The 18,060-nt window shown below is 37.8% G+C and overlaps 2 protein-coding genes across 3 annotated transcripts in view; both read left to right on the top strand.

Moving 5' to 3' along the window:
• Positions 1 to 18,060, top strand: part of LOC129739741 (gamma-aminobutyric acid type B receptor subunit 2) — a 56,857-nt gene that overhangs the window by 8,599 nt on the left and 30,198 nt on the right. The gene's annotated exons all lie outside the window — the stretch shown is intronic.
• Positions 8,977 to 17,358, top strand: LOC129737895 (uncharacterized). Its single transcript, XM_055729062.1, has 2 exons — positions 8,977 to 10,486; positions 17,255 to 17,358. The coding sequence occupies exons 1-2, from the start codon at positions 8,977 to 8,979 to the stop codon at positions 17,356 to 17,358; spliced, it is 1,614 nt and encodes a 537-aa protein (XP_055585037.1).

The raw sequence follows: 18,060 nt of genomic DNA, 5'->3' as shown, positions 1-18,060 counted from the left end.
CTTTCAATATGGCGGTCTACGCCAATAATTCAATTCACTCCATGTTTTCAAGCAAATATATATCTCAAAAAATAGTTTTAAAAATGAAAAATTTATTATAAAAGATAGTTTTACGAGCGAAAGTTAATCGTGGAAAGTAGTGGAAAGTGATTTTTCGGCTCTAAAACTAGTGAACCTGTATATAAGAGAAGTGACATCTGAAACACAAAATTCCAATCGAGCAAAAAAACTGTCAAAATCAATTCCAATCGATCCAAGCATTTTGTCCCAGAGCTTTTACCTTTCTTATTGAAAACTCAACCAAGGAAGGTATTGTGATTGTTGTTATAGTTCAAACAGATAATTTTTTTAGCTGGTCATATGAATTTATGATTAGGTGCAATTTATTTCAATGCTTTGGTGAATCGTGTTTCTAGTTAGAAAACTAACTAATTATTAACGAAATTCAAGTCATTCATACCGTTTATCGCGATCCTTCGGGCATCGAGTTCAATGTTGTTTTGTTGGATTGAAGGAGCGTTCACTTTAGAGCTTGAACATTGAGCCAGAAAACAGTGCTGGGGATTTTTTTTGTCCAAGATTTCGGCGATGTTGCCACTTATTTTATTTTAAGAGGGATCAGATGTCGCTTCTCTTATATGAAGGTTCACTATCTAAAACAAGCATTCATGTTTTAAGACGAATCAAAGGGATACGGCGGAAGAAGGCGACCTTACTCTATTTACATAGATATGTGTATTTTATCTTACAAAACTTCTGCTCACCGGTTCAACGAAAATGGTACTTTACGACAGCTGAGGCATGCAGGATAAAAATATCTTCGCTCCCATCGCAGATTTAAACTTGGGCCGAGCAAAGTTAGAATGCCTGAATTATATACGGGGAGGAGTGAGTGCATGGGCCTTAATTTAGGATTCAATCTGTGGCAGCCGCGTAATATTGTGATTCTCATGAATATGTAGATACGAGCGTGAAAGATCGGTACTAACCTACATAAACATTTAACTTTAGTCCAGGTTCGCTTATTTGCTGTATTCTGAGGAGTAATGAGGAATGAACGTAATTCTGTTGAAGGCAAAAGAGCAGCTCTAAAGAGATGATTTTTGGCACAAATATTCCACAACAAATTGTACCATGGCCGAACCACCAATATTTAAAATGTATTAGATTGTACGAAAAAATGCTTTCATTAGTTCTTTAACAATGAGAAAACAGAATCCGGGTTTCACTTCGACGAATTATTGATGCCAGCGTTGAAAACTGATTTTTGAAATTCTATGATTAAATCATTATTGTTTATTATCACTAATAAACCTAGATCTACTAGGTATTGCCGAGATTGGAACGTCAATTGCGAAACAAGATGCTTCCAAATTTGCCATATGAGTATGACGAGCATTATGTAATCTCCAATCTCCACACACCTCCTCAGATCCGGCTATCAATCAGCACAGAATCGTTGAATTGCGTTAAAGCCAAACGCCGCCAGTAAACGGCAAAATAAACCCGATAAATGATTACCTTCAGACCGTTACATCGGGCAGCAATAATTCAGGAATCAGCCTTTTTTTCCTACAAAAATGTATATATCGATTTGTAGGCCTCCGTGTAGTCGAATATGAAGCTGATGACTGCACTAACTTTTCCTATCTATTGATTGCAAAAAAAATATATATCAGTGATTTCATGACTCTGACCTCTATTGACGAACGATGGCAGCAAAATCAGGTGGAAAATTTTGTAACGAATCCACTGGAAAAAAATAATCATAAATTATATTTCGTTTGTTGACACATTGAACTCATTGTCAAAAATAACAACCGAAACGACTGAAATTGCAAAATTTTATCATATTTAATTTTGTGTTTTGTGTACCAGGTTTGCGTAGCTTTTGGGTTTTTGTAAATCTTGTAATTTGTGTGTTTTGTCATTTAATCATTTTCGGCAATATTAACATTTATGACAGTTTTATCAATTAAGTCTTTTTGTTTTTCATTTACCTAAATGGTTGAAAATCTGTGTGATTTGTTTTTTTTTTAAATTCTATATTCTAATTTTAAACCATAAAAATTATTTTTAAGACCACCCTAGTTTGAACTCCACAGATTTATACATCGCTGTATAAATGATATTTCGAAAATTGTAATTTTAAATTTGTAAACTACTTACTTACTTACTTACTTAATGTTCCCGCGCCAATCCTCCGGTCCATAGGGCCGTGGTAAAAGACCACCACTATTGACAATCCGGAGCCAGCGTCTTCACTTATTCCCAGTCAAGATTCTCGTCGAAAGTTCGGATTTCGGCGGCTATTTAGGCTTCGTTGCCATGAGTTTCTGGGTCTGCCTCTTCTTCGATGTCGTTTGGATTCCATTCTAGCGCCTCTCTGCAAATCTCGTTCTCATCTTTTCGCAGCGTGTGCCCAATCCATCTCCACTTACGTTCCCGAATCTCGATTTCTAGCGCCCTTTGATGACGCCGGCGATGTAGTTCCTCATTCGAGATCCAGTTGCCAGGCCACCAAGCGCGGATGATATTCCGCAGGCAGCGGTTTACAAATACTTGCAGTGTTTACGTCGTTACCGCATATGTGCACCAAGTTTTGTACCCGTACAGCAATACGGATTTGACGTTTGAGTTGAAGATTCGAATTTTCGTTCGTAGAGAGATGTTTCGGAGACTCGCAAATGCAAATCGGGCCTTTCTGATCCGGGTTTCGATGTCTTTCTTGTACCACCGTAAGGCGTTATCTGTCACCCAAGATACTTTAAGCACCCCACTTTCTCAACCCGTTGCCCAGCTACCATGAAACTGGAGGGATTTTCTGTGTTGATCTCCATCGACTTGGTCTTTCCGACATTGACTTTGAGACATGCTGCCTTGGAGCTTTCGGTGAGGTCGTCCAGTTTGCTCTGCACATCCGGTTGTGTTTGGGCGAGCAAAACAATATCAAGATCAAGGTCGTTCAGTTGCTCCATTGTTGAAGGATTCCACAGAAAACTAGATCGCCTTAATTTTATTTTCATGCAAATTTTTATTTCAGAATACGGAATATCGTATTCGAATAATTTATTCATGGCTAACCGCAAAGAGCGTGTTCTTACCGGGTTCGTCGACTGTTCTTTGTCACTTTAAATCCACAGAATGACCACTGTTAACCAAGCGCTCCACAAAGGTACCTTTCCTTATGCATGCAATTTTCAGTGTGGTAGTCTGATGCATGCAGATAATGGCTTCGAAAAAACTCTTTCTATGACCTCGAGTAACCCCTGTCCTGAACTGTATTGTGTGATTTAGCTTGTTTCTTCGCACTTAGAAATTGTTGACCGAAGGTGCACTTTACAGTTCCGACTATTTCGGAATGTATCGAGAACTAACTAACTTTCACCTCATGCAATGATCCTTTTCTTTTCGGGATAAAATAACTTTACAGAATCACAGTTCAAGCACAAAACTACATTTATTGGATGAAAAATGCTAGACACGTTTATTGCTTAACGTTGGAAGGGGCACTGACTTGCCGGTTTTTATTTTGCCTTTTCTACACCTCTTCGTAAACTCATTTCAAAGGGAGAGTACTATTGTCTACTAACCAGTACTTGGCTGGTACATACACTACTAGAGTGGAAAGGATGTTCAAAACCCTAGCTTTTAGTAGAAGTACGAGAAGTGAGATAAACGATAACAGAGCGTTTATTTGAAACTTGGATTCTGATAATTTTTGAATCATAACAGTAGAATTTATAATTTAACCGAGTTTGTGTAATGGTCGTTAAATGGTAAAAATGTTTGAAAAAAAACGGAGAAATATGGAAATCCGAACGGAATTTTTCTTCTGAAGATTGCGTTTTATTTTGTTAGCAAAAAACTTTTAAAACAAATTATTTCATAGCTAAACCATAGCTTCTGTGGGTGATATTTTTAAATCTAAATCTAAATTTATCATGAAACAAAATGTTCAAATTTATCTTAAATATTATTTCTAATTTGTAATTTTCAACTAAATTGTGTATCTGAACTGTCTAATTGCTAAACACAACAGCTAAAGCTTATTTCTGAATCTGAATTGCGAACTCGGTTTAAAGTTTTTACTCTTTGTTCAATTATTTATTTTATATTTATGATAAGTATCAATTCCGAAGGATGAATAAATCTTCATTATAAAGTTTCTCATGCTTGAATTATGCAAAAATGAAAGATGGTGATTTCAAATCTGAATGTGGAACCAAATTTTTATAATAATTTCTAATTCTAAATAGGTTTGCCATATTTCGAAAATTATAATGTGGTTCATAAACCTAATTTTAGAATAAAAATCAAAACCTGTTTTGAACTGAGATTACAAAACAGTTATCAACAATCTTATTTCAATCATGATCCTTATTAAAAATCAAGAGTTCTAGCCTGAATACAGAATCCGATTGCTGTATATAGACATTGAATTATGATTTCGATAAATACATTTGAACTGACAAAATTTCTCTCTTCAAGTTAGAAACTTTTGAAAACTGTGCATGAGTTTGGTTTTAACAACCATGTTCCTACGAGCATGATTTTAATGGCAAAAGAAAAGTTTGATATTTGTTCCGGCCTTCATTTGTTCATGTTTCTTTGAAAGACCTTTTTTCTCACACGAAGCGTACATCTTTCGAAGTCAACTTCCTTATCCCATGGCCGGAATTCGATCTCATGAACATTTGCGTAAATGACCCTTTCCAGGCCAAAGCCGCTGGTAAAAGAAAGTATAGTTAGTGTATAAATATTGTAAACGCTTACACTATTATTTGAATTCATTCCTTAATCTGAATTTAAGTGATGACTTAGAATCAGAAATCAGCTGCCCTTTTACATTTATTTTATAAGGAAATATGCCAATTTGATTCAGCCTAGGGTACACGCACTCCAAGAACTTTATTACCACCCCTTGCACTCAAGTGTGGGTGGGCGGGGCGAATCTATGGTTATTTTCTTACAATGAATATGCCATACTCCTGGTCGAGGACCATCCAACCATGCTCGTTGTAAATCATCGACGTTTTGGGCTGAGTATGCTCAGGGATCTCTATCTATCTATAAGTAGGTTCCTACCTACTATACAATAGCTCACCCTCTCTCTGTTATCCACTTTTTTTGTTTTTCGCCAGAAACTTATACACAGAGACTTCGCGACAGCTGGTAGAATACTTTTGTTATAAATGCCCTGCCGAGGTACAATGCCAACGACTATATTTGAAAACAAAAATTGAAGATTTGTTAAGTTTTTAGTGAATTCTCCTTCCACAAATTGATATAAATATCTAATAATTAAGATAAAAACTATTGCCAGATATTAAATTTATAGCAAATAAGAATCAATTTAAATTTTAGGCATTAACGCCAAGATGATTGGTTAAAACATCATATTTTAGCTATTAATCATTGAAAAACTTCTGTAAATGTTTTTTTGTGATACTGAAAATTTATTAACACTTGAATATCCGTTCAAAGCCCTCATTGAATTTTTGACGAATCCGTTCTCTCAAGGAGCTGTTCAGTAAGATGTAAACAAAACCCCGTGTTTTTCTTTAGATTTTGAAGTACATTTTTGCAGAATACAGACCGATTATCAACATGATACATCGACCTTCTTCTTTGCTTAGTCCTGAAATATTAATACAATCTAAATATCTATACATGGTCGGGGTTCGACCAGACCGAATTGAACGCCATAAGCTTTTTTCCCACTTGAGCCACTTGAGTTTTGACTTCAAATATTTTCCCCAAGAGGCAATATCAATTGGGTTTATGAAATATAATCTGTAGTTTATCACTCAGGGACAGGCGCGGTCTGAAAAAAGGGGAGGGGGTGATCGGGGTGATCACCCCCCCCCCCAAGCAGCAAAAAACCCGTTACGAAGTAGGTACTCGCAAACGCTGGATTTTATATAAAAACTAGCTGATCCCGTACGAACTTCGTTTCGCTTTAAATCATTGGTAAATGAGTTTAGAAAATGAATTCGAAACATTCTTTTGAAAATTTTGGGGAAAAAATCCAACAGTGTTTAAAATCGCTACTATTACTATTACTTGAAATTCAAATTACACAGTTGATTGGCTTTTTATTAAAATTTATGTGAGAGTGTTTTCTTGTCGATCGGTTGCAAAATCTAGAAATTATGGCAGAAACATGTGCTATATGTTTATGTGCACGACTCTTTTGCTTGACCTTCACACTTAAATTGGTATCAATTAACTGCCACCAACAAAATTATTGCACAAAACACTGAACATTCAATGAAACCCTCTTTTTTTGTCTCATGGCCCGAAATTCGAAAATTAAAATCAATTTTACGTTCCTCAAAACTCCCTTGTGCCATTTTTTCTTTTCAAATGATCTGTAAAATAACGTCAGGAACTTGAAAACAGTGAACACTGAATATAGACGCCCTTTTCGCCGACCCTTGACACGGAACATGCCTATAGTCCACCTAGAGTCAATTGCTCATAGTTTATAACCCTCATCTGAGCATTTTTATCTCAATCCGATGCATGATCACGACAATATCGCGAAAACAGTGAGCAACTAACATGGACGGTCTTTTTTTTGACCACAATTCAAAACTTGACACCTGAAATCAATAATCTTTTCTGTTAAACTCCCATGTGTCAATTTTCATTACAATTCTATGCTCAATCAAGAGAATATCGTAAAAACAGTGAACAGATAATAACCCCTTTTGCCGACCCCTGAGTCAAGATTTGAAACCTGAAAGCAAAAGAGCGTCCCTAAAAACTCCTATGTGGCAATTTTCATCTCAATCCAATGTAGAATAACGTCAATATTGCAAAAACATTAAAGTTGGGTATGGACGACTCCTTCAGCCGACTTCTGATCCGCAATTCGAAACTTGAAATCGATTGCTCGTCCCTCAAAACACTCATGTGCAAATTTTCATCACAATCAGATGTATAATAACGCCAATATCGCAAAAACATTAATCAGTGGATATGGACGACCCCTTTTGCTGACACCTAACCCTAAATTTGATAACTGTAATGGATTGCTCGTCTCTCAAAACACTCATATGCAAATTTTCATCACAATCCAATGTAAAATAAAGCCAATATCGCAAAAACATTAATCAGTGGATATGGATGACCCCTTTGGCAGACCCCTGACCCTGAATTTGATGACTGTTATCGATTGCTCGTCTCTCAAGACACTCATGTGCAAATTTTCATTCCAATCCGACGGAAAATAACGTCAATAACGTGAAAACAATATTTGTCTTGTATGGACGACCCCCTTCAGAAGGGGTCGTTCAAAAATCTAAAAACATTTTTCATCATTCCTGGTCCTAATGAGCATCCATGCCAAATTTCAGATCTCTAGCTCTTAAGGCGGCTGAGTCTATAGAGGACAAACAAACAAACAAACAAACAAACAAACAAACAAACATACAGATAATTGCTTTTTATATATATAGATAAAGAACTTTTCCTAGTAGGTGTACTTTCGAATTCTCAAATTTTTCCACTCCGTGGGGGGTTGTTCAATAAAAGAAATTATAAATAACTTAATAGCTTGAGATTGAAAAAAAATTCGGTCCGCCAAACTAAAACAGCTGTAACTTGCAATTCCCTAGCCCGAATTTCACCAAATAACTTTTGTAGAGGTACTTACAGCGTTGAATCCGAATTTGCTGACCATATGTCTACGCTGCCGGCTATAAGTTTGGGATCACCCCCTCAAAAAAGCTAATTTGTTTGACCATATCTCAGTCATCTTATGACATATTGCATTGCTTTTGATCTCATTCTATAGTCTAGGTCTCTGTAAATTTGAAAAGCTGAAAAAAATCAAAAAGATGAAGACAATGACTTAGCTATGAGTTACGTAAAAATATTCATACGTATCAGCACAAACCACCCTACGTAGCCATGCGGGCGATTCCTTCAGTCTGCTATAGGACGGCAGATTTCGAGAACACGACCGGGAGAGCCATTGATTTTGTTCGATTTGCTACAAAAAGTTTAAAAATCTGGTCGAATTCCGATATCTTATATATAAAAATGGAGGCGTTTTCTTTGTAACAACATCACGTATGAATGGTCGGTCGGAAAGAAGTGAAATTTGGTATCCGAGGGTTTTTTGGGTCAGAGATGGTTTGTATAATAGTTTCAAGGATCTCACTTTTTATGGAAGGTGGTCCCAATACAAATTCAACTTTATTTGTTACGATTTCCATAAGAATCTGATCGCGAGCACGATGCAGTTAATTAAGGACGTGTAGATGAAATTAAACATTTATTACGATTTATACTTAAGATGGTAAAACGAAGTTTACCGGGTCAGCTAGTCTTTTAGTAAATTCGGAAAACGTTGCTACAAATTTTTGAAAAACCACATAAGAAGCATATCAATCGATTGTAGAGATTAAAATCTACCATTGAGTATATGAAAACTAGGCAGGTTTAATGAAAAGTTTTAAGGAATCGCGATAACCAAATGAGAAACGCGCGCATCGTAACAGCCGGGTATGAAAACAACGATCTTTTTCTTGTTTTCATTCTCGTATTACGAATATCAGTAATATTTGAGATACTATATGTATTGAGCGAAAATGATGATCATGTTATCAAAATGAAACTAAAATTTGAATTTTGGAAATCGGTTCAGTTAAGAATGAGATACAACACTGCAAAGCAAAAGTTCCAAAAAGAAGCTTTTTTACAGAAATTCCACGCTAGCGACCAAAAATTCCATATGACCTTCAATTTTTCTATATGTTTGAAAAGATTTATTTTTCACAATTCAAAACTTATAAAATAATTTCAATACGTCAAAGCAAATAGAAGATATGGGAATTCTGAGAAGACATTATTTTCGGGGGTTTTTCCATTCGGAGCAGAATCACACCCTTTTATCCGACCAGTCATTGCCCTTCGCTTTGCAGACCTCACTTTGGCCCGTCAGTGAGGCAAGATGTTCTATGCATGGGAACGTCGGGAGTAAACTTCACCATCTCTACTGGGTTAACTACACCGGGACGCAACGAATCAGGCTTTCGGGAGTCCCCTGAACCCATCGACTCAGTCGCGCTGATTCCAGCCACCGTCAGCAGTCGTCCCGGCCCTGAGATCGATTGTGGTGACGGGGTTCTCCAGCCTGCCTCCGCAGGCAAGTACACAGTTCCGATTAGTTTTCCGCTTGGTGATGGAATTTTACCTTCCAGCGAACAACTACCCAGTATGCCTTCTGGACGGCGTGACTATATTAGCATTTTCTACCAAAACGTCGGTGGCATTAACTCTTGCGTTAATGAGTATTTGTTGGCCTCTTCCTGCTGCTGCCATGATGTTATTGCCCTAACCGAAACATGGCTAAACGCCAGGACCTTCACCAGTCAGGTTTTTAGTTCTGACTATGTCGTGTTTCGTTGCGATCGTGGCCCCAGTAACAGTCTGAAGTCAACCGGAGGCGGAGTTTTACTGGCCATCAAATCAACTTTGCAAGCTGTGTCTATCGACGACAATTCCTGGGATGATCTGGAAATTGTGTGGGTCCGCCTCGATCTCGGTAACCGGAAGCTCTTTGTGTGTGTGGTCTACATCCCTCCGGATCGTACACGAGATGTGAGTATTGCCGATTCGTTTTCCAGCTGCCTCACCAAAGTCACGTCGCTTGCCTCACCTGAAGACGACATATTAATCATCGGTGATTTCAATTTACCGGGTATCAAATGGTGTCCCTCTCAAGGCGGATTTTTATATCCTGACCCAGCTCGTTCCTCATTTTCGGCATTCTCCGAAACTATTTTTGACTCCTTAAGCACAGCCACACTCCGTCAGATCAATAGCGTCGAGAATGAAAACGGACGTATGCTTGATCTATGTTTCGTGAATGAAGGAATTAGAACACCGACAATTGAATTAGCTCCTGTGCCTTTGGTCAAATTGGTTCGTTATCATCCAGCTTTGCTCATCTCAATTGAAGTTTCCGGCTTGGATATTTCTTCTAGAAAACCAGCTGCATTCTTTCTCGATTATAAAAACGCAGACTTTCAAGCTATCTCTGAAGTGTTAGACTCTGTAGACTGGGAATCCGAGCTTACACTTTCTGATCCCAATGCCGCGGCTGAAACTTTTTCACACGTCATCAATTACATTATTGATCGTCATGTTCCGAAACGTTTGGTGAATGAAAATTCAAGAGCTCCCTGGATCACCAAAGAACTACGCCAGATGAAAACTTTAAAATGCAAAGCCTTCCGCTATTATAATAGGCACAAAACACAAGACGCTAAAGACCATTACCGTAAACTTAATGCTGCGTATAAAAAAGCTAGCTGCCGATGCTATAGAAACTATCTGACGCGACTGCAACGAAACTTCAAGAATAGTCCTAAATCGTTCTGGAAACATGTCAAAGATCAGCGGAGAGAATTTGGACTTCCAACCAACATGTTCTTGGAGGGCGAAACTGCAAGTTCGGATCTCGGTATATGTAATCTGCTCGCAAAAAAATTCTCTAGTGTTTTTACCACTGGTTTAATCTCTGCCGATCAAATAGCTAACGCTGTTCGAAACGTTCCTTCCCTAAACGCATCTTTAAACATGATTGCAATTGAAGAGGAAACTATTTTAAAGGCGACTGCAAAAATGAAAAACTCTCTTTCCTCGGGACCGGACGGAATACCTGCCACATTTCTGAAACGCTTTATGCCCCATTTATTGTTTCCAATTAAACGAATATTTCAAGCTTCGCTGGACAGAGCCGTTTATCCTTCGCTGTGGAAGGATGCTTATATGTTTCCTGTTCACAAAAAAGGTGACAAAAGGGATATAAATAACTACAGAGGAATATCTGCCTTATGCGCAATTGCAAAATTATTCGAACTGGTCATTCTGGACCCTATTTTCTCATTCTGCAAGGAGTATTTTTCCAATGACCAACATGGGTTTATGCCCAAGCGTTCAACTAGTACGAACTTAATGAACTTTACATCCTATGTGCAAGAAAGTTTTACAGCGGGTATCCAAACCGACGCAATCTACACAGATTTGTCTGCCGCGTTTGACAAAGTTAATCATGAACTTGCTATTGCAAAACTCGAACGTCTTGGAATCTGTGGTTGCCTATTGAATTGGTTCCGTAGCTACCTGATCGGAAGAAAACTGACCGTTCGAACTAAGGATTCGTATTCCAGACAATTCCCTGCTACTTCCGGGGTTCCACAAGGGAGCCATCTAGGACCGATTGTGTTCCTTATTTATTTTAATGACGCTCTTCTACTGCTGGACGGACCCAAACTCGCCTATGCAGATGATCTGAAATTGTTCAACGTAATCAAAGGCCCCGAAGACACTGCTGCACTACAAAGGCAATTCGACCTTTTCGCTACCTGGTGCAACAACAATTGCCTGGCGTTGAACCGCAATAAATGTTCCGTCATAACATTTTCGCGCAAAAGGCATCCCATTTCCGCCGATTATTTCCTTTCGGACCACTTAATTGCCCGTGTGAACCACATCAAAGATTTAGGTGTGATTCTTGATCAAAAACTTGACTTCAAGACACATACAAACTATATAGTGGATAAAGCTTCTCGATGTTTAGGCTTTATTTTCCGCGTGACGAAGGACTTCAGAGACGTATACTGCTTGAAAAGCCTCTATTGCAGCCTCGTTCGCTCCATCCTGGAATATGCATCGGCAGTTTGGAGCCCTTTCTACCAGAATGGCGCTGATCGGATCGAAGCTCTACAACGACGGTTTATGCGATATGCTCTACGCCATTTGAACTGGTCTGACCCGTTCCACCTTCCAAGCTACGAGAACCGCTGCAACCTCATTAGCCTAGACACGCTACAAGCCCGCCGAGCAGCTACACGGGCCTTGTTTGTCTCCGATATCCTGACATCGAAAATTGACTGCCCTTCGCTATTGGAATCAATCAACATTAGTGTCAGACCTCAAGGACTACGGAACCGGAATTTACAGCTCTACACTCCCCTTCGTCAAAACAACTACGGGGCAAATAGTGCATTGATCGGCGTGATCAAGACTTTCAACCGTTACTCTGAACATTTTGATTTCGGTACATCGAGGGATTCCTTTAGAAGAAAAATTTTAATAGCGTTTAGGTCAAGGTAGTTTGTGTAAACTTTTTTTTTATAATTTTAATTATTTTGTTTTGTATCCATTTAATCATTGGGATCAACATGTGATCCGTTGATTTGTTACCAAATAAACAAATAAACAAATAAACAAAGTAAATCCAGACGTTCGGATAAGTTACATCTATACTAAAATTTCAAAAATTCAGAAACTAGAATGAATTTCCTAACTGATGAATGTAAAATCATGAAAATCGGTTAACATATATCATCAGTGGAACACGCGCAAACTCTCGGGTCAGGTGTAACTTTTTTATGTTCGTGAGGACCACCTTGTCGCCAGAGCGAACTTCATAGATTCCCTTCGGGCCCGAGGAAAACCACCGGACGTTCCAGTGAGGGATGTATTAGGTGTGATGGACTTGGACTATATGTTCGAGATATACCTTTTCCTAAAAGCTATCGATCTTCGACTATAATTCTCTTTATTTTCATATTTCCCTTTCTATCTTTCTTTTTCTTCAAAAAAAAAGTGAACTAGATCTAAGTACACAATTGTAATCAAACAAAACGAGTTTGGCTCCTTAAAGCCTAAAGGTATGAGCCGTTTCAAATAAATAAATTACAAAAAAAAAAACTTTTTTATGTTCCAAATTTCATATTTTTCCGAGTTTTTTCAAAAGAGTTATGGCGATTTTAAAGTTCGCTTCGGGTCATATTGACCCGAACGGCCGGGGAAGGTTAATGTAGCCTGTCAGTAATTTACCATGACTTATGGGAGAAAAAATATGTAGAATGTTTCCCCGATTTTGCAAACTGTTGACAGCAGCAAAATCATCGGCAAAGAAATGACATATTTTGAAAAAAAAAAAGGATCGTTATCTGAAAATTTACGAGATTTGATGAATAACCTGAAAACAAGCCATCTTCTATCAAAAGTGTCAATTTTTTCTCAATTGTTTAAAAAAAATTGCAGCAAGAATCAGCAAATTCTATCGGTTTAAGTAGGGCTAGGTGGGGTAATTATGAACAAAATTTCTTCATTTGGCACACTTACAGCCACCATATGTTTATTTCTTAACATAAATTCTGAAAAGCTGCCAACAATGAAAGTTTCCGTGCTCTTCATCATTTTGTAGAGCAACTTTTTTTTGTTGGTCGCAACCCACGTCCTTGAGACGGCTGTTCATAATTACCCCGTCTGTTCATATTTACCCCCCTCTCTAGGGGGTAATTATGAACACGGATTACGGACTTGGTATAAAATTTTTAAAAAGTAATAGTATTTATACGTTACATTTACCCATAGTAAGCAGTGTATGGTGATTTTTTACATAAAAAATTATGTTCATAATTACCTCAAAAGTACCCCAGTAATAATAAAGTGGGTTGTTTGATAAAAACTCAATTCAATTCATGTATAAAACTTATAAAATAAATAAATTTAATCAAAATTTAGAAGTAGAGCAACACAAAAAATAAATAGCTAAATAGTGTTCTTTTTTATTGATTTTTTCTATCTGTTGTTTCGGTAGTTCAATTTTTATTGCATCTTTTACGTTTTGGTTGTTTTTTTTTTCTTTCGTTTTTTTATGTCGTTGCAGATAACTTTTATTTGATAGGACCACTCCATACGTGTGAATTTTAAGGCGAGTTAGGCTACTCGAAAGTTTTTACATCCGTTTTAAATGTACTGCGCAGCAAACATCAAGTTTTCACCTAAATGCCGTGGGTTCGGCTTTTCACGTACGTGCGAGAAAAAAAATTGAAACCTATACATGTACAGAAAATTCTAATTTTTTTTAAAGATGGTTGTTTCACAAAAACACTTATTAAAATCTTCTTGGATCAGTGAACAGTCATTTTTTGCAAGGCTGGTCAGTTCTATATGATCGACTGTTTTGAAAAATATTTTTTTTATCACCTGTACGAAATTTCACATAAGTAACTCTACTTTCTCAAAAAAAAATTATTACTGCAGAAGTTTGTCTCACCATTTTCATTTTGTACTGAATTAAAAAATGTATTCGAACAAATAAAGATTGAATAAAGTAACTAAGTATAAAAATAAGACTGCAAGAAAATAGATTTTGGATCTTTGTTATCCAAATGTAACTCATAAACAATTATTCTATGGTGTAATTCTAATGCTCTGAATAGCAGCACGTTGTCCAAACATTCAGGAAAATTTATCTTTTTGATCTTTGTTTTGTGGACTTATTCACCTATTAAATATATCATGGTTTTTCATATATTTTACTGTTTACCACAGAGATTTAAGGTTCATAATTATGTTAAATTTCACGCGGTAATGAATAAAAGCTCGAGCAGCAAACCTTTTGTTAAAAAATGGTAATCTTTATTTTTAGTAAAATTAAAAATGTCTTCAAGTCTAGTTTATAACCTTGTTATTTATTGTGCAGACTGGTCCGATGTTTGGAAGTACCATCCGCGGGTCTCTAGACCGCACCTAGCCGAAGGAACTACCACGCTGCCTCACAGGGTTCACTCGCGAGCTCGTTGTCACTGACTGACTGCCGACTGGCGTGCACGCTCGTGTCGGATGACGAAGTGTCGGTTTTATCCATTCACACATCCCCCTCCTATCCCAAAAAAAAATATGATAGAAAATATTTAAAAACTATCTCATATATTTATCATGGTTTTTTTTACCAAATTGTATTTTAATCTGCAAACTCAAGGAATTGACGGAGTTTATGTAAGCAAAGTATTTGAATGTTGAACTGCATTTAGAGTGGTTATGCACTATAGGTTATATTATCACAACACGCTCGCAATTTCTTCAGAGAACCCTCTCAAACCTTTAACAGATTCACATTTTAAAATCTTTATGAGAGGTAAAAAATCGACGAAAAAGCATATATAATCATTTTTTTCCATACTTTAATGATATTTAGGTTGCAATACGATAGCTTCAGGAAATTTCTTACTCACTTTGCATGATAATCATCGGAAATCTTACTTTCGATGCAAGGTGCAATTACTAACGTCAATTGATTCGTTCTCAAGATGTGTTTATCGATCAATTCAATTACCCTCTACTGTATTCAACCAAACAGTTAGCTTAACTCCTTTTTTTCCAAGAAACTTTCTAACCTCGTCCTTCAATTTCAAGCTGTCCAACAAATATGTTCTTACTTTTTTCTATTCAATTACATTGCCAGTCTTATTCATATCTTAAGCTTTAAGCCGTTACCTTGCTGTTATTTTAATTTAAGAATGCTTAACGTATTTATTCGATCCGCTATCTCGACTCGCTAAGTATTGTATACTCTTATTTCAAGCTGAACTCTAATTCTGCTCAATCAATAATTTATTCAACAAAATCACATGAAATTTTCTAGTTATATTTTAGTAAAAAGCCCTAATTACTTTCGATATGTTTTAAAATTAGTTCTTATCTCAAGCAGTCCTTCCAACTCGTTTAGTTTCCAATGAGATGAAATACTTAAATAGTCTTTTCAACATACTTTTCAATTTCAAGCTGTCCTCACAACATAGTGGATTTTTTTTATCAATACGTTCAGGCTGCCCTCTCAACTCGCTTTTTTAATTTCTAGCTATCCTTGTAACTCGCTCGAAATTTCTAACAATCATTTGAGGCTGTCCTCTCAACTCGCCTTTAAAAATCCAAGCTGCCCTCTCAACTCGCTTATCAATTTCAAGCTGTCCTCTCAACTCGCTTGAAATTCTCATCAATATGCACTGGCGGTCCTCTCAACTCGCCATCCAATTTCAAGCTGTCCTCTCAACTCGCTTGAAATTGTTACCAAAACGCTCAGGCTGTCCTCTCAACTCGCCTATCATTTTCAAGCTGTCCTTTCAACTCGCTTGAAATTATCATCAATATGCACTGGCGGTCCTCTCAACTCGCCATCCAATTTCAAGCTGTCCTCTCAACTCGCTTGAAATTGTTGCCAAAACGCTCAGGCTGTCCTCTCAACTCGCCTTTCAGTTTCAAGCTGTCCTCTCAACTCGCTTGAAACTAGCGTCAATATGTTCGGGCTGTCCTCTCAACACGCCTTCCAATTTCAAGCTGTCCTCTCAACTCGCTTGAAATTGTGAACATAATCAAGCTGCCTTTACGACTCGCTTAACATTAACATATTTATTGTTTTTTTTTCCAAGCTCTCTTCTCAACAGACTTTAAAATTAGGCTGTATTGTTTTCCTTAAAATCCAGTTTCGGCATTATTCCTAAATGGCTGTTTCTATTTTTCCATTTTGACCGAAATAGCTTCCGAAAGTCCTCCAACAGCGTTGCTTTTTTTCTTAAACAACTTTAAAAAAGATGGGTAATCTAATTACTCATTTTCCAGTTTTTTTTTTGCAATGGGTAGTTCATAAACTGTTTGATTTTCAACCTCGTTTGACGAAAATTATTTTAACGTGAATCGCGTTTGTTTTTCTTTCTTCGGTTCGCTTTTTTTTTACTTATTTCTCGTTTTTTTTAAGCTTTTGAAATATTACCTGCCACGGTCGCCAAATGTGCAGACTGGTCCGACGTTTGGAAGTACCATCCGCGGGTCTCTAGACCGCACCTAGCCGAAGGAACTACCACGCTGCCTCACAGGGTTCACTCGCGAGCTCGTTGTCACTGACTGACTGCCGACTGGCGTGCACGCTCGTGTCGGATGACGAAGTGTCGGTTTTATCCATTCACACATTTATCAATACAAAAAAAAAACTGCTTTTGGAGGGACGTAAAAGCTTTATTCGGTGTTCGAAAACTAATCTTGAGATACAGGTTTCCGGTTTCGGTATTACCGGTAAAACTATCCGTACGCACCACTCACTAAACCTGAAAGTAAGGACGAATCCCTACTACCCGTTAGCTCAACGATTTTTGTATCTCAAGGTCGGCATCCGACCACGGGAGGACTAATCGACCAACTCTGTAAATTCAAGGTGGATTCAACAAAATAAGTTCTTCTACGGAAATAGTATTTGGTTCATCTGAGCATAGAAATAATAAGAATTGGGTTTAATCATGCTACCTTTCTTTATTGTAACATTTCACGTGCTACCGATCGGTTTCTCGTTGGGGCCCATTGATGAACAGCCATTGGGGAAGGTTGGGAGAGAGAGAGGAATTGATTCGACTTACGTTGATTCGGACGAATACCCCAAATCCAGGTCCGCTGCTTCCGGTGTGGTACAATCGGGGCGCCGACGTCGATGTAGAGCGCGCCAAACGAGCGCCGTCGTTTATGTTGCGCCTGATGTTGGATGCGGATTGATAATCGCACTAGCGTCCAACGTATGGATGTTGCAGTGTCACGCGATATGTAGGATGTTGGCCGTCATAAATTGCAACATGCGGCAAATCCCTCGAAGTCACCTTGTATTGACTTAAGGTGGTACACTTCTTCACGGAGCAACTATTCCGACGCGATTCTTTAAATAATTTCACTTTTACGGACTAGGGGTGAAAGACCATTTGTATCGGGGTCTAAATTCTACGTTTTCACTATTTGATGTTGAGAAAACTTTTTACACGCGGTTTCGCGAATTCACCAGAGACATTATAGGTGTTGCGTCTCTTCTAGTCCCGAACAAAGTGCCCGACTCGCTTCCAAGAGGCTGCCCAGATCCCCCACAATCCTTCTCCTTTTCCAATCTCTCTCTCCTACTATCTCATCTCTCCCTGATCCCGTACATATCCGGTCCGCTTTCCTCGTCATCCCAAAGTAAGACCTGTTCAATGTCTCTCGATGTAGTCGGCATACGTTTATACGGTATAACAGTTTAGTGGGTCGTTTTGCCTCTTTTCCGTTGCGGTTTTTCCGTTACAAATCATGTTAGTATGTCTCGACTTCATGCAGAGCCTTCACAAAAATTCTTCGCAAATTGTCGTGGATTATTTAAAGGGTTGGAAATTTTAATGTGTTAGTGTTGTTTCTTATGATTATGTTAAACAAAAATTGACAAAATATTTGAAT

The sequence above is a fragment of the Uranotaenia lowii genome, chromosome 1, assembly GCF_029784155.1.
Source record: "Uranotaenia lowii strain MFRU-FL chromosome 1, ASM2978415v1, whole genome shotgun sequence".
Classification (NCBI taxonomy): domain Eukaryota; kingdom Metazoa; phylum Arthropoda; class Insecta; order Diptera; family Culicidae; genus Uranotaenia; species Uranotaenia lowii.
This window is presented reverse-complemented; position numbering and strand designations above follow the sequence as displayed.

Excerpts from the sequence above, each read along its gene's own strand:
- LOC129737895 (XM_055729062.1), top strand. The coding sequence starts at position 8,977 with ATGGGAACGTCGGGAGTAAACTTCACCATCTCTACTGGGTTAACTACA. Across the intron at positions 10,487-17,254 it reads AAGTTCGGATCTCGGTATAT|GTCCGCTGCTTCCGGTGTGG; the intron begins GTAATCTGCTCG and ends CCCCAAATCCAG.